This window comes from Chiloscyllium punctatum, chromosome 2 (genome assembly GCF_047496795.1).
Source record: "Chiloscyllium punctatum isolate Juve2018m chromosome 2, sChiPun1.3, whole genome shotgun sequence".
Taxonomy (NCBI): domain Eukaryota; kingdom Metazoa; phylum Chordata; class Chondrichthyes; order Orectolobiformes; family Hemiscylliidae; genus Chiloscyllium; species Chiloscyllium punctatum.
Window position 1 is genome coordinate 127,276,515 of NC_092740.1, and position 27,790 is coordinate 127,304,304.

The 27,790-nt window shown below is 40.2% G+C and overlaps 1 protein-coding gene across 4 annotated transcripts in view; it reads right to left on the reverse strand.

The window, feature by feature from the left end:
• The window catches only part of mamdc2a (MAM domain containing 2a), a 145,278-nt gene that overhangs the window by 67,899 nt on the left and 49,589 nt on the right, over window positions 1-27,790 (reverse strand). For all 4 annotated transcript variants that reach the window (XM_072588309.1, XM_072588317.1, XM_072588303.1 and 1 more), the window contains 3 exons: window positions 21,896-21,980; window positions 20,320-20,457; window positions 3,247-3,500 (listed from right to left, as the gene is read on the reverse strand). In XM_072588309.1, the coding sequence (XP_072444410.1) occupies window positions 3,247-3,500; window positions 20,320-20,457; window positions 21,896-21,980 (477 nt within the window). The remainder of the gene's footprint in view (window positions 1-3,246; window positions 3,501-20,319; window positions 20,458-21,895; window positions 21,981-27,790) is intronic.

Genomic DNA, 27,790 nt, shown 5'->3' on the forward strand with positions numbered 1-27,790 from the left:
AAAACTTCCAGTTGTTCGAGGTGTATGAGAAGTCAGGCCACCCCATGACCTCTTTGTTGTGTACCACTCTTCCAGGACCCCTTTCTTTGGTCATTTCATTCTCGCCTTCACTAACATCTGAGGAATCAATGGATTTCTTCAACTCAAATATGTAAGTCTATCTGTTCAGCTGCACAATCCTTCTCTGCCCCTCTATGTTGAGTCTCTCCCTAAACTTTTCATCCATGTTATCTCTAGCCCCCCTTATTGAGATTTCTCACCTGCCCTTCCCCATCCTCAAATTAGCCTAACTGGCTCCCTTGTTTTTGGCACACCAGTTCCTGTATCCTTTTGATACAATACTATTCTCTGTCCCAAATCTTCCCATCTTTTTGATGCTCAAACATATCGTCACCACACACCTCTATGTCTGCCTTTCCCTATCTGCTCCAGGAGCTATTAAATCCAATTGTGAGTAGCTTAAATTAGGAAAGATGTCAAGATATCAATGCACATGGAGAGAGTGCAGAAGATATCCAGGAAGCTGGGACAAGAGAAGAAAGGCTTTGTTATTGAATGGGGTCCTAAATAAGTGGAAGTCTTTTTTTAAAAATGAGACTAGAGAAGAAAAAAACAATGTTCAAAACTCATGAGAGGTTCTGATAAGATAAATGTGAAAAGTTGCCCTTGGAGAGTTCTGCAAGGATGGAATGTTCAACATAATCGCTTTTAAAAGGGAACAGAATAAATATTTGCAAAACAAAAAGCACATGCAATACATAAGGGAAGTGGACTAAGTATGTAATTCCAGCAGACAACCAGAAAAGTACAAATGGGGTCTTCCTATGAAGTAAGATTCCACAATTTCATGTGATAGGAGGTCCCATCTTTGCTATTGGCATTACATTAGTGTAGTCACTAACACAAGTTAATGCCATGAAACATGAATATGTGGGTGAAAGCCCAATCATATAAGCAAAATTGATAGATTTCAATCAGCACAGCCATTCAATATTATGTATGATCCCAAATGAAGCTCATTCTATTCTCACATAAACAAACAGTCACTTCAGAGTATCCATTACAAACAGCTCTGCTTGAATGGAAAAGTCTTTATAAGTAACCATCATTTCTGGAAAGTGCTCTCTTCTGAATTCTTCCATTTTAGTCATCCCAAGCAGCCCATCCAAAATCTATCCCTCATTATGGAAACACTGAGTTCATGATCTAAAAATCTCCCTTAGTGTTTTATTTTCTTTTGCTAAAAAGCTTGACATGTGAATATATATACGATTGTCTGAGACACCAGATGGCTTCTCTCATGCACCAACTCTACAGTCATCCCAACACATTCCGGAGACAAAAAAAAATCACATTTTGCCAGTTAAATGTTTCAAGGCAGAAAACGAAGGAACTTCAAATACCTTTTGGATGTTAAAAAATGGTATGAAAGTAAACATGCAAAAATAATCCCAATGACCATAAATTTGAAATAAAAAAAGCAAAATCCTAAACTGGTTCCACGTCAAAAAGAGAACAATAAATAAATATGTAACAAATAAGTCATAGTTGTTATAGAACCCATTGTAACGTCTTATGTTATTCTCATGTTTATTTACGCCAATTCTGAAGAAATCAGATTATCATGTAGGCCACACTTGGAGCTCTCTGCACAGCTCTGTTCTGCATTTGTCTAAAAAGCTACAGAATCACTAATGAAGGCACAAAAAAATAAGAATTACAAGAATGTGGCCTGAACTGAGAGGTTCTGTGCTTAATGGAAAGGTTGAACAGGCTGGGTGTCTTTAAAAGATGTCTTTAAGATTTGGAAAGGATTTGATGAGATGGAATTGCACAAACGTAGGATCAAGACAATTTTACCCCTTAAGATTGTTCATCACTTAATGAAACTGAACTCCTTTCCAACTATCCATTAATACCTTGGGATAACAAATATCTTTCAATATCAGATTTAAAATTAGCAAATAAGCTCATCTCAGCTTTTATTTACAAGTAACTTTCTGCCAACCCTTATGTCAAATTGTTTCCTAATTTCACTCCTGAAAAGTCTGGGTCTAAATGTCAGACTCTATCCTCTTGCCCAGATTCCCCAACTAATGGAAATACTTTCTTTCTAACTGTATGGTGCCATTAATACCTTAAACTTTGATCTAGTTACCTCTACTACACCTCCGGTAGAATCTTTGATTATTTGAGGGTTGCTGAACCACAGTTTGTGTTGTGATTATTTTCCTATGAGGAAGGGCCCAGTTCTACATCAATAGGAACGGGGATTTTATCATTCCCTCCTGTTATCCTGAACTACTTTCTTATCATCAAGCTTACCTTGCCACAACCAAATCAACCCAAATTAACTTTTGACCCCATGTAAATCACCCTGATTAAAACTTTTCCTAATACTAAAAGGTGTGTTATCAGGATACCCCAAGCCTTTTCAATCTTTCCATTAAACATAGAACCTTTAATTTCAGGTAATTTAGGTATCCTTGTAATTCTCATGAAACCTGGGAGTAGAATGCTACAGACACTATCTCTTTCCTTGGCAATGATCTGGTTGATCCTGAGATGAGCTTTTGATCTCTTAATCGTGTCACATCCAAGACTGCATACTGCCACCATCCTAACGCCACTCAATCTCACTCATCTATGTTCATGTGCTATTGAACCTCTCATTCATGACTTTGTTACCCCTAGGCTTGATCATTCCAGTGTATTTCTGGACTGTGTCCCACGGAACCTCCCAAGCTCTGTGAAAATCCAGTCATTCTCTGTTCCATGGTGCTCCAGGAAGCGCACGCGAAGCACATTGGAATGATTCACTGTGCTGAAGGCAGTATCAAAATATGAGTAGCTGTTGCTGCTGCTGTTGTTCAATACCTCAATGTAGCTTGATCTTTAGAGGTCAGGTATCATTTTGGTAAATCAGCATGGCACTCCGTCAAAGCCCAACATGTCCTTCACCTGATGTGACATCCAGAACAGCCTACATATAGAAGATGTGGTCTAACCAGGGTTTCCTAAAATGGAAGTATAGCTTCTACCTGCTTGTATCCAATTTCTCTAGCTATAACAACCAGCATTTCGTTAGCTTTTCCTGGATTATTTTCAATATCTATTGACTTACCAATTTTATTTCATTCTAATGATTAATCAACCTGTACTCTCAAATTTCTTTTGACTTCCACTGTTTCATGGTTTAATATGCTATGTCATTATGAATTCTTATTGCATAATAGAAATATTTACCTGAAACGGATGCGCTGCTTTAATATTCACTTTTACTGGGGTCCAACTGTGTGTAGACTTATTTGCCCTCCACACCTCCTCATAATGTCCCATTCTGTCCTTGGTATAGACAACAAATAAGTTGGATCGAGTCTGTTCAAGTTGGTAGAAGAAGGACAGGCATCCCAATAGCGCGAAAGTTGTCACCGGTGACATTAACTGGGCCACTTCATGTAAACTTGTGGTGTAAATAGCATCAACGTACATATAGTGACCTGAAAGAACAATGCTAATGTAAAGTGGATCATTTAATAGTCCTGACAATCTGATAATAAGATATATTTACTTTGCTACAAAAATATATAGATTCTCCAATCAGTAGTTTGGTGGTTTTGTGATGCAATGGGTGGTGTCCTGCCTCTGAGACAGAAACTCAGGGTTAAGTCCAATCTCAGACTCGATGGGCATGGAAAATGAGTGTCAACTTGCAACTCATTTCAACATACACCAATGGCAGGTAGTGACCAAAGGAGAGATTCCTGGTCAGCAATGTTATGGGAAGCAATTTGGAGTCTCTACCAACACAACTCATCACTCCAGGCTATAATATGCATGTAAAAGTACATGGTTTCCACAGCAACCTGGACACCCTGAATGACAATTAACAGAGCACCATTACTCAGTAGTTTAATATACAAGAACAAGGAGAGGGAGTCAGATTACAATGGAAAAGGTTTTCCATAGATTCCAATAAGATTGGAACAATGAAGAAGGTGGGCATTCAACTCACTATGCCTGAGCTGGTTCTTCAAAACTTATCCAATTAGTTTCGATCAGCCTGCAATTTTCTGATCTTTTTGCAAGTTTCTATTGAATCTCCTTTTACAATCCTTTCAGGTTTGCACTGCCTTTCAGAACTATTCTTTAACTCCTTCACCAACATGTGTCCTTCTGCCAGTGGAAACAATTCCCCTCTTATTCAGATTTTTGAACCTCCCCAACCTGTTTGCTGTATGAATAGCAAGCCCAGCTTTTCTGAGTAAAGAAAAATGAAAATTGCCCTTTCTCTAATATATGTAGTGCAAGTCTTAAAATTGGGTGATTCCGTGAAAATCTGTCCTGCTGTGGCCATAAATTCTGATGAAATCAATGTCACAGACATAACTATAACAGAGAACTGCAGATGTTGGAAATCCAACACCAAAACAGAAAATGTCAGAGGAACTCAGCATCTGTGGAGAGAGAAATAGATTTATTGTTTTCAGTCCAGTGACAAGTATGAAACATTGGAACAGCAGGCAGTCAGTCATTCCCTTGAGTCTATTTTAGCATTCTTTTAGATTATGGCTGGTCTATATCTTAACTTGACTCCTCATGTCAATGACAAAGTATTACAAAACATTTACAGCAAAGAAAGAGGCCATTTAGTCTATCATCTCCAGGCTAGCTTCCTTCCACCCCTCCTTAACTCAATCAACATATCCTTCTTCCATGTCTCAAATTTTGACATTGTATTTCTGATTCCTGAGGCTAAATCATTAATGTAACTAGTGAACAAGATGGTTCCTGCACCAATTCCTGTGAAAAATGTTTTTCTTTTCACGCTGTTCACATGATGCAATCCATCTTGAGCAGGCAGTTTTATCCTCCAAGTTTGATTCCTCTACCTTTGATTGCCTTCCTTTCTATTTTAAAAATCTTTACATTATTTGCGATCTGCATCTTGCTGAAGAGAGGATCATGTTGCCAAAGCTTGCATCTTACACTCATCAGAACAAATGCAAGAATGTCAAGTTTCAAGTGCTCATACCTCACCAGTGAAGACAAAAACTTTTCACATCATGTCTCTTTCTAGCAAATCCTTTATATACCTCTTCTGGCTATCTGTTTCTACTGAAAACACTGAGGCAATGTAATCATTAGTATTTCTGTCATTTTGTTGTCATCCCCTGCTTCATGTGTATCCCCTACTGGCTCTACCACCACATTAATCTTTAGTATGTCTAAAGATGGACTTCAGAAACAAAGGTTTATTTCAAACAGAAGTTTGTAATCAAAGTTATTCTGGAGAAAAATGGCTAAAACCAATTACAAAATCTCGGATTATGTTTTGTAAGTTGAAACTCAAGATCAACAGAAGAGTTAAGGGGATATTTAGACAAAGATTACATCTCCACTACGAAAACAAAAAACAGGGTGATCTTGACACTGTCGCTTCCTCTGAGGAGTAAGATCATTTAAAATACTGTCTGAGCTAAAGGATCACCAATTGGACATAGGTCAGTTTTGAAATTCTATCAAAATTATAGACAAAATTTAGAAGAAAGGTAATATACCAAATGAATATGAGGTATGATGAGAAAAAGGCTGGATGTTTCATAAAAGAATATATAATGGAATTTCACAGGTTATTTGCAGGTTTGCAAAAGTTACAGAAGATTGCCAACTCAAAGCTTGCCTTTAAAATTTTGGACAATGTTAAGGGTTAAATGTGTGGATAGAATCCTGGTATAATGTGGAGTTAGTTTATCAGAAAGAACAGCTGTTGAAAAAGATGTCAGAAGCCTTTAACACATTCCTCAGAAACTTAATTGCCAGTAGCTTTATGGCACCTTGGGATATTTAGCAATAACGCAAAGAATGCAGGATTCGATCGCAGTGACATTTCACAACCATCAAGATATGGGGCACAACTGTCAATAAGAAAGAAAAAATATAACCAAAAGGAGTGATATGAGGTACATCTCTGCTATTTATGGGATGCATCAGGAACTGGGAAACTGTTAAATGAATTTCAGGAATGGTCAATAGGTGTTTCATTTGTAACTCTAAATGTCATCATACAGTTGCCCCAAATGGAATAACAAGATTGTCCAAATAACAGGCAGCACAGGAATTTCAGAAGGAGGTTATGGTGATGCTGATCAGGCAGGAGGAAGTGCACTGGTCGCAAACAGCTTCAGTCCAGTAACAAACAGTTGCAAATGCATTCAACTGTGCTGTGTTGAAGAGTGGATGTGTATCCACAGTGGGTGGAGTGGATTAGTTGACACAATATCCAGATACTCTAAATAACGAGGTCCAAAGTAAGGTTAAGGAATTAGAGAGTTCCATGTGCTCCAGGTGTAGGGATAACAACACACTAAAATCAATGAACAAGGTAGCAATTCCATGTAAAATCACTTCATTACAGCATAGATGTATCATTTCAATCCCCTAACTTTTGAACATTCTGTTTAGAAAAGGCTCAACCCAAACTCGACATGGAACATGGCAAAGCAACTGTTTTTGTAAAAACTGTAGATTTCAATTTATCACATTATTGTCTCCCTTTAATGATACCCAACGTATGTAATAAAAATCTTTTAGTATTACATCAAGGGATATACAAGCAAAAGCTAATTGCTTCAGTACTACATCAGCAGTTTGCCCCGACAGATTTTCACAGGTCAAACATTTCTATTGAATGATGCAGCAGTAAGGGACAAGGAGTATATCAAACTTATAGATAGATGAATAATACATAAGAAACGCGTAAAAGAAATGGAAAGACACTATCACGCTTGGTAGTGAATCTACCGTTAGCAAGAGATTTTAATTATGTTTTAGCAATGCACTTTAAGATATGGGATAAAGGATACAAATATTTTCATCTGCACGGCAATGAGATTTTGGCAACAACATTTAGTCAGTCTATAACTATAACTTGCAAAGAAGAAGATGACTGTGGACAAGATGCTGAAGAATTGCATAAGGAACCAGTTAAATTCTTAACTAACAGGAGGAGGAATTTGCCAATGATATGTGAAAATATGAACATTGTCATAATGAATACAGCAGCAGAAAGCCTCTTTAGTAATGGAGTTTATACATAGAATCATGCAATAATAGAGATGCTTCATAAAACCTTAGCAAACAAGTACTCAACTAACATCTGTCCTGGCATGGGTAGTCCATGCAAATAACTCACTGCAAATATTTGAGGGCTATTATCCATATCAATTTGTTTTTGTGCAAAATCCAAAAAATTCCTTCAGTAATAAATGATCATCCCTCAGCGTGGGAAGGGATTATAATGTGCTCCACTTTATATGAGCACCTGAATGCTTTTCATGCAGGGAGAAGGCTGAGGTTTCAGAAAATTTGGCAAGCTTTCCAGCATCATGGAAAGTCATCAAAAATAAAAGGCCTTTTCAAATAAATTAATCCGGGTCATAGGTACATTACAAAAGACAAGGGCGGTGACAGCTGAAACGTTCGGGCCACCTTTGAGATAGTGTTGGAAAAGCAATCATTTTATAAGATGGCAATCAAATTGTTGGAGTACATTCCTCAAAGTTAATTGGCACTGGTTGAGCATTTGCAGAGCCCAACGAGTAATAGTGATGAGGCATCTTAGAATTTGCTTACACATTTGTTGGACAATGACAAGGAGTAGATTCTGTCAGATTAAAAATGGATACAGTGATATTGAAGAATACATTAAGGCTATTTGTTCCACTGGACAACTGCTAACATTTGGTAGATTAATTCTAGAAGGGGCTGGTGAATGGGGACTGTCACTGTTTCAGAGAGGACAGGGAAAACCATCAGCAAATACAAAGATTGGCTAAATGTAAAAAGTGAAGGATAGAAGGCAAGATCTATAGATTGGATTAATGGTGTAAAAGTGTGGAAAGCCAGGATTCACAGGACAAATTCTGAAAGTGGAGTTGGCCTAGGAAAATATCACAGACTGGCAAAAGGAACTCAGATCACAGGATGGGCAGATCTTGAAGTAGTCTAGAACAAAATAGGCAGATAATTAGAGGCTGTAGTTTCATAAGATCAAAGACAGGTCAGGAATACCATAAGAAATAGAAGCCCTTATTGTTGTGGTTTAGTTGCTTCTAACAACATAGAAGCTAAGTTGACAAAGGATATCAAACAAAGGATATCAAACTGGAGCCAGCCAGTTCAGAGACAATCCCTGAAGTGAAGAGATTCTAAATTCCCTGTTTATATCTGTCAGCCGCGGCTCCCCTATTGATATAGGTTAACCATCCCATTCAAGGAACTCGACGTCAATAAGATCCATCTGGTTCCAATCACTACAGAAGGGAAATGGTCTAAACCAAACAAGTATATTTATGGGTTGAATGATCCATGAAGTTAGATCTGTCCTTTGAAAGTGGGCTGTATACAGTTAAAAGTAATGTTTGGTTGGTATCATGAGAAGAAAGCATCAGACATCATTACAATCCACATTGACAATTTATTAGGGCGAGGTTATGACAAGGTGAGATATAAAAAATAAAAAGGAGTTTAAGGTTGGGAGTAAAACTTCAAGAGCCTTTAAATGTAGAGGATGGGATATCAAGCAGAACAAGTTAAGGGTGACCATTGATCAAGAGCCTGACTTGGAACAGATGAAGTGCATCTTAATAAACAAAGTCAGGTGAGGGCATGGTGGTACAGTGGTTAGCACTGCTGCCTCACAGCACCAGGCACTCGGGTTCAATTCCCACCTCAGGACACTGTCTGTGTGGAATTTGCACATTCTCCCCATGTCTGTGTGTCCGGGTGCTCCAGTTTCCTCCCACAATCCAAAGATGTGCAGGTCATGTGAATTGACCATGCTAAATTGCCCATAGCATTAGGTACATTAGTCAGGGGCAAATGTAGGGAAATGAGTTTGGGTGTGTACTCTTCGGAGGATCGGTGTGGACTTGTTGGGCCAAATGGCCTGTTTCAGCTCTATAAGGAATCTAATCTAATCAAGGTTCTCACAAAAATAGGATCCTGCTTCCAAGGTAGAAACGTAATTAAGAAGTTTGACTGGTCAGTCAGACTAGATCAGATAGCAGTTGGTCATACAGTCAGACTAAATTAGATACCAGTTATGACCTATTGAAACTGTTCAGTTCAAGTTTAGTTCAGAGCTCAGAGTAAATAAAACATGACTGGCAGGAATGTGCAGTTGCAGGGAAGTGGACTGGGAGGAGTGTGCAGTGAGTAAGCACCACAGTGAAGCAGACTGGGAGAAAGGGTCGGTAAGTGAAGGGAAGCAACAGCAGGAATTAAAATAAAGCAGAAGCAAATAGCTTCTTCAACTTATCTCATATCTGAATTGGAGATGCCGGTGTTGGACTGGAGTGGACAAAGTTAAAAATCACACAACACCAGGTTATAATCCAACAGGTTTATTTGGAAGCACTAACTTTTGGAGCACTGGTCTATCACCAGGTGGTGAAGAAGCAGTGCTTCGAAAGCTCATGCTTCCAAATAAACCTGTTGGATTATAACCTGGTGTTGTGTGATTTTTAACTTTGTCATAGCTAAAGTATAACATCACAGGAAATTAGGTGATTGCAGGTATCGCTTTTGTGTCTTTTCAATTGTACAAGTTGTTTAAATCATTAGGTATGATTACAGCTGCAGAGTACAGTTAGGAAATTCACTTTTCAAACATTAAACAGTCAAATTACATGTTTGCAGCAAGCAGTGACTACACAAAGAATGTTGGCTCAGAGTTACTGAGCTAGAGTCTGAGCTGTAGACACTGTGACATATCAGGGAGGGGAAAGGTGACCTGAACAGTGGCGTCTCTGGAGACAGTCACTGCCCTGAGATTAATTACATCAGGGCTGTCAGTGGTCAGAGACAGTAGGGTGTGACTGCAGTAAGGCAGATATTGGGATGTACAGTTAGTAGTCCTTGCCCAGTTCTTGTTCGTGGTGTGGACTAAGGCACAGGCTGCAAGGAGGATGGAAAATCTGACCAAAGCACCAAGACAGAGTGCAATGGGGAGGGAAATGTATCGCTTAATGGGTGTGGCATAATTCGGACAAAAGTTGCTGTCCTCTGTAGCAAAGACAGAGTATCCTAAAGACTTTGTTGCCTACCTGGGTTCAGGACATCCCTTCTGGAATGGAGAGGAACTTGGAATGGGAGGAGAAGGATCCAGGTATCATGGTCTATGTAAGCACCAATGACATAGGTAGGATTAGGAAAGAGGTTCTGCTGACAGATTATGAGCAGTTTAAGGCTAAATTAAAAAAGCAGAATCTCAAAGGTAATAAGACATGTGCAAATTGGCAGAGGGTAAATCAGATTAGAGAGGTAAATAAATGGCTGAAAGATTGGTGTGGGAGAAATAGGTTCCAACTGGTACCAGTACTCGAGAAACAGAGAGTGGATCTTTTGATTGGGCTTCATTTAAAGCACATTGGGTTTGGTATCCCAGTGACTCATATAACTAGGTTTGGAGACAGTTAATTACTGGGGTGGGAGGGAGTCAATTTAAGGGAAGATTGAAAAATCAAAAAGAAACGAGAGAGAGAGAGAGGAGAGATGCAGAAATGACAAAGAGGCAAAAGTGTGACAGGGAGGGGCAGAAAATATAAACAACAAAGTCCTGTAGATGCTTGAACCAGAAAAGAAATATTCACAAAACGAATCAAAGCTTAAGCGTTTTTATCTGCATGCATGAAGTTTCATAACTAGAAGAGTTTATTGGACAAATAGAAATAAATGAATATAATTTGATCACAATTATAGAGACATACTTGCAGTGTGACCAGGACACAGAAATCAACACTCAAGGGCATTCAAAGTTCTAGAAAAACATGCAAAAAGCACATGGGCATATTTATTAACAGTACTGTGCTATCAATGCAGTGGTGAATTGGCATTTCATTTAGGAACCAGCTGCAGATGATCGAAAAACTAATATAAAGGGAAAGAAAATTATATGGAAGTAAATTGGCAAAAAATCTTTTGAAAGATCAACAACTTTTTTGGGGGGCTCCTGCATCAGGGAGGCTGAGAAAAAGCAGGAAACTATAAGCCAGTTAGTCTGACCATCTGTCATTGGGAAATGCTAGAATCCATTACCTAGAAAGAAATAGCAAGTTAGTTTGAAAAGTTTAACAAAACGAAACAGAGCCAATATCATTTTGTGAAGGGGAATCATGTTGTCAAATTTGCCACAGTTCTTTGAGGATACAATAGGCAGAGTTGATGAAGGTGAACTGATAGATGTATTACATTTGGGTTTCCAGAAGGCATTTGATGAGGTACCACATAAATGATTATTGTGAATAATGGAAGCTCACAGTATTGTGGGTAATATATTAGCATGGATTGAGGATTTGTTAATATACAGAAGACAGAGAGTTGAGATTAATGGGTCTTTTTTAGGTTGGAAAGGTGTAACTCGTGAATCAGAAGCAGGATGTCAATTATTTACCATCTTTATGAATTACCTGGAGGAGGAGGCAGAGTGTAACACTGCCACATTTGCTGACAAAATACAAAAATGGAATCAGAAGAGAATGCTTCTGTTTGACCAATTTTCTTGACCCTTAACTTTATTGAGGAAACAGTATCCCATGTGGAGCCTGAAAATCCTGAGATTTCCAAAATACATTTGAAAATATATTTTGGCGGCACAGTGGCTCAGTGGTTAGCACTGCTGCCTCAAAGCACCAGTGTCCCAGGTTTGATTCCAGCCTCAGGCGACTGTCTGTGTGCAGTTTGCACATTCTCCCCGTGTCTGCGTGGGTTTCCTCCGGGTGCTCTAGTTTCCTCCTACTGTCCAAAGATTTGCAGGTCAGGTGAACTAGCCATGCTAAATTGCCCATAATGTCAGGTGCATTAGTCAATGGGAAATGGGTCTGGGTGGGTTACTCTTCAAAGGTCGGTGTGGACTTGTTGGGCCGAAGAACCTGTTTCCACACTGTAGGGAATCTAATCTATTTTTTAAAAAAGCCTTGAAAAAATGTCCATATCAAAGAGGAGGAAGTGCTGGATGTCTTGAAACACTTAAAAGTGGATAAATCCCCAGGAACTGATCAGGTTTACCCTGGAACTCTGTGGGAAGCTAGGGAAGTGATTGCTGGGCCTCTTGCTGAGATACTTGTATCATTGCTAGTCACAGGTGAAGTGCCGAAAGACTGGAGGTTGACTAATGTGGTGCCACTATTTAAGAAAGGTGGTAAGGACAAGCCAGGGAACTATAGACCAGTGAGCCTAACGTCAGTGGTGGACAAATTGTTGGAGGGAATCATGAGGGACAGGATTTCCAAGAATCTGGAAAGGAAAGGACTGATTATGGATAGTAAACATGGCTATGTGCGTGGGACATCATGTCTCACAAACTTGACTGAGTTTTTTGAAGAAGTAACAAAGAGGATTGATGAGGGCAGAGTGGTAGACGAGATCTATATGGACTTCAGTAAGGCGTTCAACAAGGTTTGCCAATGGGAGACTCATTAGCAAGGTTAGATCTCATGGAATACAGGGAGAACTAACTATTTGGATACAGAAGTAGTTCAAAGGTAGAAGACAGAGGGTGGTGAAGGGTTGTTTTTCAGAATGCAGGCCTGTGACCAGTGGAGTGCCACAAGGATCGGTGCTGGGTCCACTTCTTTTCATCATTTATATAAATGATTTGGATGTGAGCTTAAGAAATATAGTTAGTAAGTTTGCAGATGACACCAAAATTGGAGGTGTAGTGGACAGCGAAGAGGGTTACCTCAGATTACAACGGGATCTTGACCAGATGGGCCAATGGGCTGAGGAGTGGTAGATGGTGTTTAATTTAGATAAATGCGAGTGTTGCATTTTGGGAAAGCAAAGTTAGCAGGACTTATACACTTATAAGGTAAGGTCCTAGGGAGTGTTGCTGAACAAGGAGATCTTGGAGTGCAGGTTCATAGCTCTTTGAAAGAAGAGTTGCAGATAGATAGGATAGTGAAGAAGACATTTGGTATGCTTTCCTTTGATGGTCAGAGCATTGAGTCCAGGAGTTGGGAGGTCATGTTGTGGTTGTACAGGACATTGGTTAGGCCACTTTTGGAATATTGCGTGCAATTCTGGTCTCCTTCCTATCAGAAAGATGCTGTGACACTTGAAAGGGCTCAGAAAAGATTTTCAAGAATGTTGCCAGGGTTGGAGGATTTGACCTCTAGGGAGAGGCTGACCAGGCTGGGGCTGTTTTCCCTGGAGCGCCGGAGGCTGAGGGGTGACCTTATAGAGGTTTATAAAATCATTAGGGGCATGGATAGGATCAATAGAGATGTACAGCATGGAAACAGACCCTTCGATGTCTGGGGTGGGTGAGTCCAGAACTAGAGGACATAGGTTTAGAGTGAGAGGGGAAAGATTTAAAAGGTACCCAAAGGGCAACTTTTTAATGCAGAGGGTGGTGCCTGTATGGAATGAGTTGCCAGAGGAAGTGGTGGAGGCTGGTACAATTACAACATTTAAAAGGCATCTGGATGGGTATATGAATAGGAAGGGTTTGGAGGGGTATGGGCCGGTTGCTGGCAAGTGGGTCTGGATGGGGTTGGGATATCTGGTCAGCTTGGATGAGTTGGACCGAAGGGTCTGTTTCCATCTCTATGACTCTATGACTCTAATCTGCAAAAGGGATTTGAAGGGTGAACAAGTGGGCAAAAACTTGGCAACTGGAATTTAATGCATGAAAGTGTGAAGTCACGCATTTTGGTCGTAAGAATCAAAAGGTAGATTATGATTTAAATGAAGTGAGACTCCAAACAAGTGCATCTGGGTTTTCTTGTGCATTGTACTTAAAATATTAGCGTGCAGGTACAACAAGTAATGAAGACAACAAATAGAATTTGGCTTTTATTGCTAAGGACCTGGGAATTTAAAAATAGGGAAGTCTTGTGACAACTGTACATGGTTTTGGTGTGGCTGCACATGGAATGCAATGTTAAGTTTTGTGCCCTGTATTTAAGTAAGGATATTACTCATTTTGGAGGCAGTTCAAAAGAGATTTACTCGGCTGATTCCTGAGATGAAATGTTTAAGTTATCAAGGACAGTTAAATAAGTTAGGCCTCTATTTATTAGAGTTTAGAAGAATAAAAGGCGATCATACAAGATTTCAAAGGGGACCCGAAAGGGTAGTTTTGAGAAGATATTTCAATTAGTCAGGAATCTCAAACTTGGGGTCATATATAATAAGGGAATATTAATCTGAAACTGAATGTGAAGGAATTTCTTCTTCCAAAGGGTCATGAGTATCTGGAATTTTCCACCTCAGAGCTGTGGAGGCTAGATCACTGCAAGTATTTAAAGAGGATGTCGACCGGTTTTTGAAATATCAAAGAGTTAAGAGAGACAAAGACCTGGCATGAAAGAAGAATTGAGCCCTGGGATAGATCAGGCATGATATTACAGGACGCTAGGGCAGACTCAACTGGCTGAATGGCTTTTTCCTGCTCATATGTATTATGTTTTATTAAAGAAATTTAAATTCAAGAAATATGCACTTAAGTTTCTGGTTTTGAATGACCCAGAAGCTATAAAGCTCATCATTTTTATTGATGCTTCACACCCGGGTCTTCTAGATGGATATGCCAGGATAGGAGGGGTTATTATATTCTTGGCTGTAACGAATGATAAACACAATTTTTTGGTCTGGGAAGCCAAGAAAATGCAAGGGTAGTTAAAAACACCTAGTCTGCTGAAACATTGATCTTGGAAAAAGCAATAAATGCATGAGGTGTCCTTGTATAAGTTTTGCTTCAGAATATTAGACAAGGGGCAAGCTGAGAAGAATTTGTCTCAGGAATGTCATGTGTGGATAATCATTATTTTTGGGATAATGTTCATTTGCCGAAGGGTGATGTAGAGAAAACTTTGCAAGTTGACTTTACTTAATATGGAAAAAGTGTTAGGAAGAACTCTAAACTAAAATAGGTTTGTCACCAATTATCAGATTATTTTACAAAGAGGAATGTTGTCCTAAGAAATTATTAAATATTCTCAAAAGGGAACTTCTTATGTTATGATGAGAACATGGAATATTTAAAAAAGAACATGCAAAATTTCATAAGAATATCGTTCTTTTTCTCTAATTGCTTCGTAATTATTTCTATATGTGGAAAAATATATTTTTTTGAAATAACAAGGCATGTGGGATCTATTAGAGGTGATTGTATTATAACGTGCAACATTAACAAAAAGCATTGATTAAATTTGGAAAGAATAAATTTAACATTTTTGTTTTAATAAAAAGGGATTTGGCTTATATCTGGTTAATCATGCTAATGTCTTTATTTCAGGTTAAGAAGAAAACAGATGTTTGCTATCAATTGGCTGAGCACATGTACAGAAGGAACATGTGTCACATTGAAGGTGGAATGAGAGGGGTAAAACTGAGCAGGTCAATAAACTCTCCTCATTAAAAAAAGAAGTGCATCTTGATTTAAATCCCTCCAATCTGCTTATAATCTATTTATAGTTTCCACTTATGAAGACATCCAGAATTAGGGGACATTAAGTTAAGATAGTCACTAATAAATCCAATGGGAAATTCTGGAGAATCTATTTCAGAGAGAGTGGATCTCACAAGGAAGTGAATAGACTAGATACATTGAAGGAGAAGCTGAAAAACAAGGAACATAAGGATGTGTTGATAGAGGACCTAGAAGAGTGAGAGGAGGATCTTGAGAAGCATAAATACTATCTTAGACGAATTGGGACGACTAGTCTATTTCTGTACTGTATATTCTTTAATTGCTCCATTCTTTCTAATTCATTTTGTCACATTCTCATTTGAGGTTTCCCTGGTTTTCTTTTCTTTTGCAATGGTTGTACATCATAAAATCTGATGGGAGCATCACACAGAATAAAAACTTCATGAGTGGAAAGAATCATTCTTTCCTCTAGCACAATTGTGCAATTTACTTTGCTGGTTCTGACTAACACACAAACTCAGATTGAGTTGTGTAACTGCAAACCCACTTTGGAAAGTCCTAAAAAATAAGCCATCAATTTAAACATAACCAGCAATCGCCCTGCTGTACAATAATAATTGTTAGAAGAATAATCTCTCCTTAAAGTAATGGCAAGTACACAAATATTTCTGAACCAATTTGCCAACCTTTGCCATTCTGGATGTGAATAAGATTGCTGCTTTCTGCTACACTTTGACTACGGTTAAGGGTGTGGTGCTGGAAAAGCACAGCAAGTCAGGCAGCATCCGAGGAGCAGGAGAATCAATGTTTCGAGTAAAAGCCCTTCACCAGGAATGGTTCCTGATGAAGAGTTTTTGCCCAAAATGTCGATTCTCCTGCTCCTCAGATGCTGCCTGACCTGCTGTGCTTTTCCAGCACCACATTATCAACTCTTAACTATCATACCAGCACAGTCAGGGGGAGAGAGAGAAACCAACTTTCTCTGGGATAATTTTCTGAACAAAGTCATATGTCATGAGTGGCTTTGCAGTTCAATAAAATCCAATAATTATGCAACAATGCTTACTTACCTGGCACCAGGAATACTCATTCAATCTCAAGCAAAACAAGTTATGAAATGATGATTCACCAAAGGATTACAAGGGGAGATATTTTGACTGGAATGATTAAGAACAAACTCACGATTTTGAGTTTTACATAGAACAGTACAGCATGTGGACTTAACTCTATCAATTAGTTAACCTTTTCCTGCTACCCTGGTTTTCTGTGGTCATGTAAGTGACAACATCATTTGAACATGTAAAATGCTCTCTGTCTTTGTACTAATAACATGAGAAATACCAACATAAATATGAGCAGGGATAAGTCAATTGAATCTTAAACCTATTGTCTGTACTGACCATGATGCTAATCTAAACTAACTCCACCTGAGGAATAAGTTTGAGTTTCTTTCATGCTGACATTGCTTTATTTTTTAAAAAGGCATTCATTTTTTTATGTCAGTGCGCTTTGGCATTTCTACCCAATAAGACATCTGGTTGAGAGACCAATGCCGATCTGGATGCACCCTGCTCTCCCCATTTATAATCAGAATAAAAGTTGACATTTGTTAATATTTTTAATTTCTTTTTACTTTAGTCAGTTTTATGTAACTCTTTAACGCTCTATTAACATCAAAATATCACAAAATACTTTGATTCATTGAGTATTGGACTCTATAGATCACTGAATTATAGAATCAGGCAGCATGGAAGGAGGCCATTCAACCCAAACTCACTGAGAGAGCTATCCAATTCATTGCATTCCCCTACTTCTTCCCATAGTCTTGCATGATTTTTCTCTTCAAGTATTAATTCTATTAACTTTGGAAAGTTACTACTGAATCTGTTTCCAAAGTCCTTTTCTGCACTCCAAATTGTAGCAACTGGCAGCAAAGGAAAATTTCTTCCCATCTCCCCTTTGGTTCTTTTTCCAATTGCCTTAAATCTGTGTCCTCTGGTTACTGATCCTTCTGCCACTTGATACAGTTTCTATTCCTTAAACTATTAAAACTCATTGTAATTTCCAACACCAAATCTCCCTTATCCTTCCAAGTTCCAAGAGGAACAACACAATATCCTCCACATAACCTCAGTCCCTCATCATGAATTTGAGAGATTACATAAAGCTTTATGACAATCATCCTTTGGCATTTTCTGTTGGTTTAGGGAGTCATCATGTGGTTTTGCTATGAGTAAATGCCTCTTGTGAAATATTTATCTCACTGTTTAATTACAGATGTCAACGGTATTACTTTCCTGCAGATCGGTGATGGTTCGAGCGCTTAATTAATGTTTGTTCTTTAACATATAATGCTTTATCCATATGTGGTCAGAATATTTTTTCTGGATTATCCCCCACTGTTGCAGTTCTGTGCCCCTTCCAGCTGTCAATGATATAATGCATAACAGACTTCAGTATCTCATAAGTTGTTGTACTCTTGATCCACCAAAAGTTTTTTAAGAGCTGAGGTAATTTATTTTTATTTCATTCTAGAACAACGAAGATCGAGGGTATATTTTTCCTAGACATTCCAATTCACATTGGAATTAATCGAGGTCAACCTTCCTTTCCTTATAGTTGCTGGACACGTTGTACCTCAATGTGAGTTAGAAAAACACAAGCATAACAAGAAAGGAGAGAGACATAAAGCTGGAAGTTATCAACCAGTTATTCCAGCATTTGTCTTTGGTAATGGATTCTAGCATCTTTCCAAAGAAGTAGTCGTAGGACATTTAGAAAATCGCAATACAATCAGGCAGAGTCAACACAGTTTGTGAAAAGAAAATTGAGTTTCACAAACATATTAGAGTTCTTTAAAAGATGTACACTATACATTGGATAAAGGGTAACTGGTAGAAATGGTCAAAACAGATTTCTAAAAGGCATTCAATAAAATTACTACACAAGATGAGAATATATGGGGTGTGGGTGATAGATTAGCATTAACCTTGGCTAACTAACATGAAACACCCGTGAACAGATCATTTTCTGGTTGGCAAACTGTAGCTAGTGGGATGCCACAGGGACCAGTGACCTAAACAATTAATGTTTAATAAATATTAATGACTTAGATGACAGCATCAACTGAATTGTTGTCAAAGTTGATGATGCTACATAGATAGGTAGGAAAGTAAGATGTGAGGAGCATACAAGGACTCTTCAGTGATATTAGGTGAGGTGAGTGCGTTAAAGTCTGGAGCACTGCTGTTTGTATATTCTCTCCCCAAGACAGCAATGGAAGCCGGGTGTTCATAAATATATTCAATGCTGAGTTTGACAAAAATGAATTGACATGAGAGTCCAGGGTTATGCAGAAAGGCTGGAAAGTGAAGTTAAGCTACATTAGAACAGCTGTGATCTTACTGAATGGCAGAATAGGTTTAAGGTTCAATTGACTTATCCCTGCTCATTATTATGTTGGTATTTCTCATGTTATTAGTACAAAGACAGAGAGCATTTTACATGTTCAAATGATGTTGTCACTTACATGACCACAGAAAACCAGGGTAGCAGGAAAAGGTTAACTAATTGATAGAGTTAAGTCCACATTGAAATTGGCTGGGGCACCATAAAGAGATTCCCTGTCTTACCATCAATACCACATACCCTAATCCCATACAGACTCATGCAATCTTCAGGAGGAGGCAAAGAAAAGTGCTGGGGAAACATAGGTCAATAGGGAGATAGAGGTACTCTGAAAGATTATTCTCTGACTCAGGCAATAGAAGCCAACCTAGAAGATTGTATACGTTAATTGTTTGAGAAAGGCACATGCCTTCCATCAGATGTTACCTTGCTCCAGTAAGGAGCTGTCTACCTCCTTCTGACTAAGAGTATTAGCCCACCACACAGCTTAATAATTGTTCCTATAGCTCATTATGCATTTGGTGCAATACTCCAACATTACTGCCATGATTGTCTGTCTTGTGGTCCCTGTACCCACTGAGAGAACAAGATAACAGAAACATCCCCATGTATTTTTCACTACCCTTTGTGCAAGTTAACAGGATTATAATCCATCCTGGTAACCTTTTGAGATTTTGGGATCAAATCCACATTTTTCTTGATGTAGGTGCATTCTTAATTAATGACATGTTGTCTTTTAATTCAAAACAAAGTACCGAAACCAAATCCGAGGGTTTTGCTTGAGTCCAAACAGAGACACTGTTTTCAGTGTCAAGAGAGTCAGGAACTGAAGACAATCGGCAAACGCAGATGATGTTGAGAAGTATTTTTCACACAGCAAGCCGTCACAATTGAGAATGCACTTTTAGAAACAACATAAAGGTTCAGTAGTGACTCCCGAAAAGCACTGGTTAAATGCTTGAAACTGAAACAGTTGCAGGCTATGGGGAATAAGCGAGATGTGTGTTAATTGCACATTAACTGTGTAGATGGTGGGCATTAATAGCGAATGTGCTTGAGGCTGCAGACAGAAAGGATTGTGAATTGGGTTTGAAACAGAAAGCAGAGAATGTGAGTAAAAGAAAATAGACAGGCAATTCAGTGAGAAGGGAATTGAGGATTATAACGAGAGATTTAGATGAGGAAAGATGGGAATACACACAGACTAAAACTGCGATCAAAGGTATATGCTGTAAATAAATACAAAAGTGTATAAAGACTGGCTACTGTTCCATCTTTCATCAATGGGATTTCTGGAATCGAACAGCATGTAGTACTAATTGGAGCTCCTTCAAAGAGCCATCGTGGGTATGATGGGTTGAATGGCCTCTTCCTGCACTGTACGATAAATTTCACGAAAATATTTTAGCAGCCTTTCAGAAATGACAACAGATTTTTGCTTTAGTCCACAAATACTTGCATGATAGAAAACATACCCTGCTCATTGTCCAACGTATGATCAGTCGGAAGATTTGTGGGTGAATCTCGAACAGAGCCTCCACCGACCAACCAGTTGAGATTTGGGTTCCACCTGTTGTTATAGCCGCAAAGGTGATTCTCTTCGAAGGTACACACTGGAATTGTAACAACACTCGATGAAATTAAACGTCACAGCATTGCACACAGAGTAAGATCAAATTTAGAACCAAGCCTATATTCTGACATAGAAAGTGGATACATTTGCCACTTGTTTCTGAAATACAGGGTAGATGCAAAACATCCCAATGTTCTGTATTCCATACCCCATGGGCACCTAAATTCCATCCACGTTGGGTCAGCTGTAGGCATTGTCAAACCTCCCTGTAACCTACAGAACACTGCTGCAAGCAGCCAAGGTAAAAAAAAAATCACTAGGCCATTGAAAGCAATTTGTTTTTACATTTCTTTAAACACTTAGGCAATTGGGGGAAGCCTGCGATTTAACTGGGCAAGGTGGTTGGAGATGAAGAGTCATTTGGCGAAAGTTTCCAGAATAGAACCTAACATGGTTGATTACTTGGTAATGGAGACTACAGGAATTAAATTATTTTTGTAAATCTTTAAAAAAAAAGAGTCATTTGAAATGTTCAATATTAGCTCAGTATTGTTTTGGACATTGAGGGAGTTATGATAGAAGATCAGCCAGGATCTTATTGAAAGGCAGAACAGATTCAAAAGGCCAAATAATCTTTTCCTGTTTCTTATATTATCCAATTCATTAAAATTAAAATTGCCACTGAAGCCTGGACAGTTTTGTTTAATTGCTGAGAAATACCATTTCCCTGGAGCGTCGGAGGGTGAGGGGTGACCTTATAGAGGTTTAGGTAGGGGTATAGATAGGATAAATAGACAAAGGCTTTTCCATGGGGTGGGGGAGTCGCCTCAGGCGACTCTCTGTGTGGAGTTTGCACGTTCTCCCCGTGTCTGCGTGGGTTTCCTCCGGGTGCTCCGGTTTCCTCCCACAGTCCAAAGATGTGCAGGTCAGGTGAATTGGCCATGCTAAATTGCCCGTAGTGTTAGGTAAGGGGTAGATGTAGGGGTCTGGGTGGGTTGCGCTTCGGCGGGGCGGCGTGGACTTGTTGGGCCGAAGGGCCTGTTTCCACACTGTAAGTAATCTAATCTAAAAAAACTAGAGGGTATAGGATTAGGGTGAGAGGGGAAAGATATAAAAGGGATCTAAGGGGCAACTTTTTCACGCAGAGGGTGGTGCATGTATGGAATGAGCTGCTGGAGGAAGTGGTGGAGGCTGGTATAATTGCAACATTTAAAAGGCATCTGGATGGGTGTATGAATAGGAAGGGTTTAGAGGGATATGGGCCAAGTGCCGGCAAATGGTGCTATATTGGGTTGGGATATCTGGTCAGCATGGACAAGTTGCACTGAAGGGTCTGTTACCGTGCTATACACCTCTATGATTCTAATTGTTCCCTGCTTAAACCACTGCATTCAACGTTGGCTTCCGATTTTTAACAAGTAGAAGAACAGTCTCATCATCCATGTACTCATTTTACTGTAGCAATTAAATAAACTTACCAATGCAGTAACCAGGAGTGATGTTGATTTCAAAAACTGCAATACTAGCCTTTGGGTCTGGACTGACTACAGCTTCTAGAAGAATCTGTGCAGAAGCAGTAAGAAGTATTAATGCAAAACATTTGTAAATAATGGTTTATGTTTCCTGTGGAACATTTTACGAATTGTAATGAACAGAGTATTCCTTTAATTTTTCCTCAGTGATTCTCAGCTTATATCACAACAAACTGAAGTTGGTGTAGTTATTGGACAATTAATCTGCACACCTCTAAATAACATCCCAGCCAAATTTTACATGTGGCAGTCTAGATTGCTACCATTCAACGCAGGAGGAGGGTTGGTTAACTACAGCTGCTTCGACATATGGTTTGTGATACACTGTGAAGCCAACAGCACAGGTGCCACTCCTGTACCAGTTGAGGTTTCCACAAATGTCCCACCTTCTCAACCTTGCCTAAGGTGTGATGACCCACAGGTTACACTCACCACCAGTCATCTACCTTTAATGGGCGAGTGGGACTATGGTAACTTTACTAAAGTCCAGTGAATTATCATGACTGGCGCATCAATGTCTGCTTCCCACAATACATTATTTCGGTGGATGCCAAAATCAATGCCACTGCCTGCCCACCATTTATAAAAAGATCTCATTAACCGTCAACAAGTTTGTAATTAAGTCAAATCACCTGAAAATAATGATGCCGATGCCACAATGCAGTTAGTAAGGGAAGGCAGGTGAGAGTGGGCAACTCTTGTGACCAATCCACATTTGGGACCTACCTTCCCAAGATGGTAACCCTAAACCCCAATGCCTCCCTCTCTACTGCTTCCCCACCCTCTAAAACCTAATGCCCTATCCCAACCCCACCCTCCCGAGGGTGCCTATCCCTCTCTGGGTAAAAATGGCAGCCTTATCAAAGTCTGGGTACCATGCTGTTTTCACTATGGAACTGCTTGCAATCTGGAGCTCTCCTGGAAGAATTGAAGAAAACTTTCATTTATATAGTGCTTTTCGAAACTATGCATTTTTGAAGTTTGGAAAACATTTTGGTCAATCAGACTGAAAACATCTTCACTGAAGACCAGAAATCCTACACTGAGCTTAAAAAGCTGTCACCTACAACCTCTCTGAAATGGCTGAACCAGTATGTTTCTGAGTATGTACAATTAATGTCTCCATGACATTTGTGTTTATAAATGTTCTGTAAAAGCTAGTGCCTCCAAATAAACCTATTGGAATACAAAAGATAGCAGCATAACTCTTTTCTTCCTTACATATGGCAGTTCTGGCTGAGCGGGTAGTACTCTGGCCTCTAACTGAGATGATTGTGGGCTCAAGTCCCAAACTATGAATTGGAGCATAAGATCCCAGTGAGCACACTCCTGAGGTACTGAGGGACCATTATATGGTTAGATGTGTTTTCTTTTCAATGGACTTTGCTTTCTCACACGGATGTAAAGGTACCATGGTATTATTTCAGACAGAAGCAGAGGTCTTCCATGGTGTCCTGGACAATACTTATCCTTCAACCAATATCACTAGAAATAGATTATTTGATCATCATTGCTTTGCTTTTAGTGGGAGCCTGTAGTGTGAAAATTGACTATTGTTTTCTACACTTCAAAATGCTTTGTTGTGAAACATAGTACATAAATGAATATTTTCTTTTTTTCTCTCATGACAGCTCCAGATGAAGGTTTAGGATAGGCGATGGCCCAGTGGTATTATCACTCGACTATTAATCCAGAAACTCAGCTATTGTTCTGAGAACCTAGGTTCAAATCCTACTATGTCAGATTGTGGAATGTGAATTCAATAAAAAGTTCTGGAATTAAGAACCTACTGAAGTCCATGAAATCATTGCCGATTGTCGGAAAAATCCACCTGTCTCACTAATGCCCTTCAGGGAAGGAAATCTGCCATCCTCTTCTGGTCCAGCCTACATGTGACCCCAGACCCAGACTCAGCAATGTGGTTGACTCTTAATTGCCCTCTGAAATGGCCAAGCAACCCACTCAGTTGTATCAATAGCTATGAAGTCTCAACCAAAAAATGAAACCAGATGGACCACCCAGCATCAAACTAGGCATTGGAAACAACAATGGCAAAAATAGCCCTGTCAACCCTGCAACATCTTCCTTATTAACATCTGGGAACTAGTGCCAAAACTGGGAGAGCTGTCTTGCAGATTAGTCAAGCAACAGCCTGACATAGTCATACTCACAGAATCATGTCTGACATGTCCCAGACACCACCACCATCATCCCTGGAAATATCCTCTGCCAACAACAGGACAGCAGAGGTTGATTGATGGGGGAAGGGATGTAAATGTCATATACATGGACTTCAGTAGCACATTTGATAAGGTTCCTCATGGTATGCTGATGGAGAAGGTGAAGTCTCATGGGGTCCAGGGTGTTCTAGCTAGATGGATAGAGAACTGGCTGAGCAACTAAGAGACAGAGAGTAGTAGTGGAACGAAGTTTCTCAAAATGGAGACCTGTGACCAGTGGTGTTCCACAGGGATCTGTGCTGTGACCACTGTTGTTTGTGATATATATAAATGACTTGGAGGAAGATATCGGTTGCCTGATTAGCAAGTTTGGAAATGACACCAAGATTGGTGGAGTAGCAAATAGTGAAGGGGATTATCAGAGAATATCGCAGAATATAGATAGATTGGAGAGATGGGCAGAGAATTGGCAGATGGAGTTCACTCTGGGCAAATGTGAGGTAATGCATTTTGAACGATCCAATTCAAGAGTGAACTGGAATTCACTGGAATGAAATGGAAAAGTCATAGGGAAAATTGATGTACAGAGAGATTTGGGTGTTCAGGTCCATTGTTCCCTGAAGGTGGCAATGCAGGTCAGTAAAGTGGTCAAGAAGGATTACAGCATGCTTTCCTTCATCAGATGGGGTATTGAGTGCAAGAGTTGGCAGGTCACGTTACAGTTATATAGGACTTTGGCTCAGCCGCATTTGGAAAACTGGGTACAGTTCTGGTCACCATATTACCAAAAGGTTGTGGCTGCTTTGGAGAGGGTGCAGCGGAGGTTTAGCAGGATGTTGCTTGGTATGGAGGGCACTAGCTATGAAGAGAGGTTGAACAGATTAGGATTAATTTCATTAGAAAGACGGAGGTTGAGGGGGGGACCTAATTGAGATCTACAAAATCATGAGAGGTATCGATAGGGTGGATAGCAAGAAGCTTTTTCCGAGAGTGGGGGACTCAATTACTAGGGGTCATGAGTTCAAAGTGAGAGGCGAAAGGTTTAGGGGAGATATGCGTGGAAAGTCCTTTACACAGAGGGTGGTGGGGGCCTGGAATGCATTGCCAGCGGAGGTGGTAGAGATGGCAATGATAGCATTATTTAAGATGCATCTAGACAGATACGTGAATGGGCAGGGAGCAAAGGGATACAAATCTTTAGAAAATAGGTTTAGATAGAGGATCTGGATGGGTGCAGGCTTGGAGGGCCGAAGGGCCTGTTTCTGTGCTGTAGATTTCTTTGTTGTTTGTTCTTTGTTCTTTGAGGTGGTGGCACCGTGGTATACAGCCAGAAGAGAATTGCCCTCAGAGTACTTAACATTGACTCCAGACCCCATGAATTCTCATGGCTTCAGGTTAAACATGGGCAAGGAGACCATCTGCTGACTAACACCTGTCATCCTCCTTCGGCTGATGAATCGATACTCCTCCATGTTGAACAATACTTGGAGGAAGCCCTGAGGACTGAGGATGGACTCTGGGTGGGGGATTTCATTGTCTACCACCAAGAGTGGCTCAGCAGCAGTACTACTGATTGAGCTGGTCAGGTTCTAAAGGACATAGCTGCTAGACTGGGTCTGAGGCAGGTGGTGAGGGAACCAATAAGAGGGAAAAACTTACTTGATGTCATCCTTACAACTGTGCCGGCTGCAGATGCAGCTGTTCATGACAGCATCAGTAAGAGTGACCATTGCACAGTCCTTGTGGAGAGAATGTTCCACCTTCACATTGAGAGTACCCTGCATCATAAAGTGTGGCACTATCACTGTGCTAAATAGGACAGACTTCTAACAGATCTAGTAACTCAAGACTGGGTATCCATGAGGTGCTGTGGGCCTCAACAGCAACAGAATTATTCTGCAGCACAACCTGTAGCCTCATGGCCCGGCACATCTCCCACTCAACCATTCCCATCAAGCCAGGGGATCAACCCTGGTTCATTGGAGAGAGCAGGAGGACATGCTAGGAGCAGCACCAGACATACCTGAAAATGAGGTGTCAACCTGGTGAAGCTACCAAACAGGCCTATAGCATGCAAAACAGCATAAACAGCAAACTACAGACAAATTTCAGCTATCCTACAACCAACAGATCAGATTGAAGATCTGTAGTCCTGCCACGTGATTGGTGGTACATGATTAAACAACTTACTAAACGAGGAGGCTCCACAAATATCCCCAACCTCAATGATGGAAGAGCCCAGCAAATCAGTGCAAAAGATAAGACTGAAGTAGATGATCCATTTCAATCTCCTCCAGTGGTCCCCAGCATTACAGATACCATAGAATAATCATAGAATCCCTACAGTGTGAAACCAGCCCATCACATCCACACTGACCTGCCTGTTGGTTGTAGGATAGCTGAAATTTGTCTGTAGTTTGCTGTTTATGCTGTTTTGCATGCTAGTAGGCCTGTTTGGTAGCTTCACCAGGTTGACACCTCATTTTCAGGTATATCTGGTGCTGCTCCTAGCATGTCCTCCTGCTCTCTCCAAACTGACCCGCCAAAGAGTAACCCACCCAGACGCATTCCTTGAACCTATTAATCTACATTTACCCCTGACTAATGCACCTAACCTACACATCCCTGAACACTATGGGCAAGTTGGCATGGCCAATTCACCTAACCTGCTCATCTTTGGATTGCGGGATGAAACCGGAACACGTGGAAGAGACCCATGCAGACACAGGAAGAATGTGCAAACTCCACACAGACAGTCACCCGAGGCTGGGATCAAACCCAGGTCCCTGGCGCTGGAAGGCAGCAGTGCTAACCACTGATCCACTGTGCTGCAGTCTTAAGCCAATTCAATTCACTCCACATGTTCCCAAGAAATGTTCAGCTAAACAGGATACTATGAATGCTATGAGACCTGACATGATTCCAGCAATAGTACTGAAGTGCTGTGCTCCAGAACCTGTGACTCCTGGCCAAGCTGTTCCAGTACAGTTACAACACCAGCATCTACCCGGCAATGTGGGAAATGGAGTCTATTCTCAATCATTGATAGCGATGGAAGGGGTTGTCAACAGTGCTATCAAGCACCATCTGCTCAGCAACAACCCTCTTAGTGATGTCCAGTTTGGGTTCCACCAGGGGCCCTCAGCTCCTGATCTCATTACAGCCTTTGTTCAAACATGAACAAAACAGTTGAACTTCAGAGGTGAGGTGTGTGTGACAGCCCTTGATATCAAGGCTGCATTCGACCAAATGTGGCATCAAGGAACCCTAGCAAAACTGGAATCAATGGGTATCGGAGGCAAACTCTCCAGTGGTTGGAGTTATACTTGGCACATAGGTATGGTTGTGGTTATCAGAGGTCAGTCATGTCAGCTCGAGGACATCTCTGTAGGAGTTCCTCAGGGTAGTGTCCTAGACCCAACCATCTTCAGCTGCTTCATCAATGACCTTCTGTCCATCATAAGGTAAGAAGTGGGGATGTTCCCCGATGATTGGAAAAGGTTCAGCGCCAATCACGATTCCTCATTACTGAAGTAGTCTGTGTTCAAATGCAACAAGATCTGGACAACATCCAGACTTGAGCTGACAATTGGCAAGTAACATTCACACCACACAAATGCCAGATAATGACCAACACCATCCACCCCGCATAATTGCTACC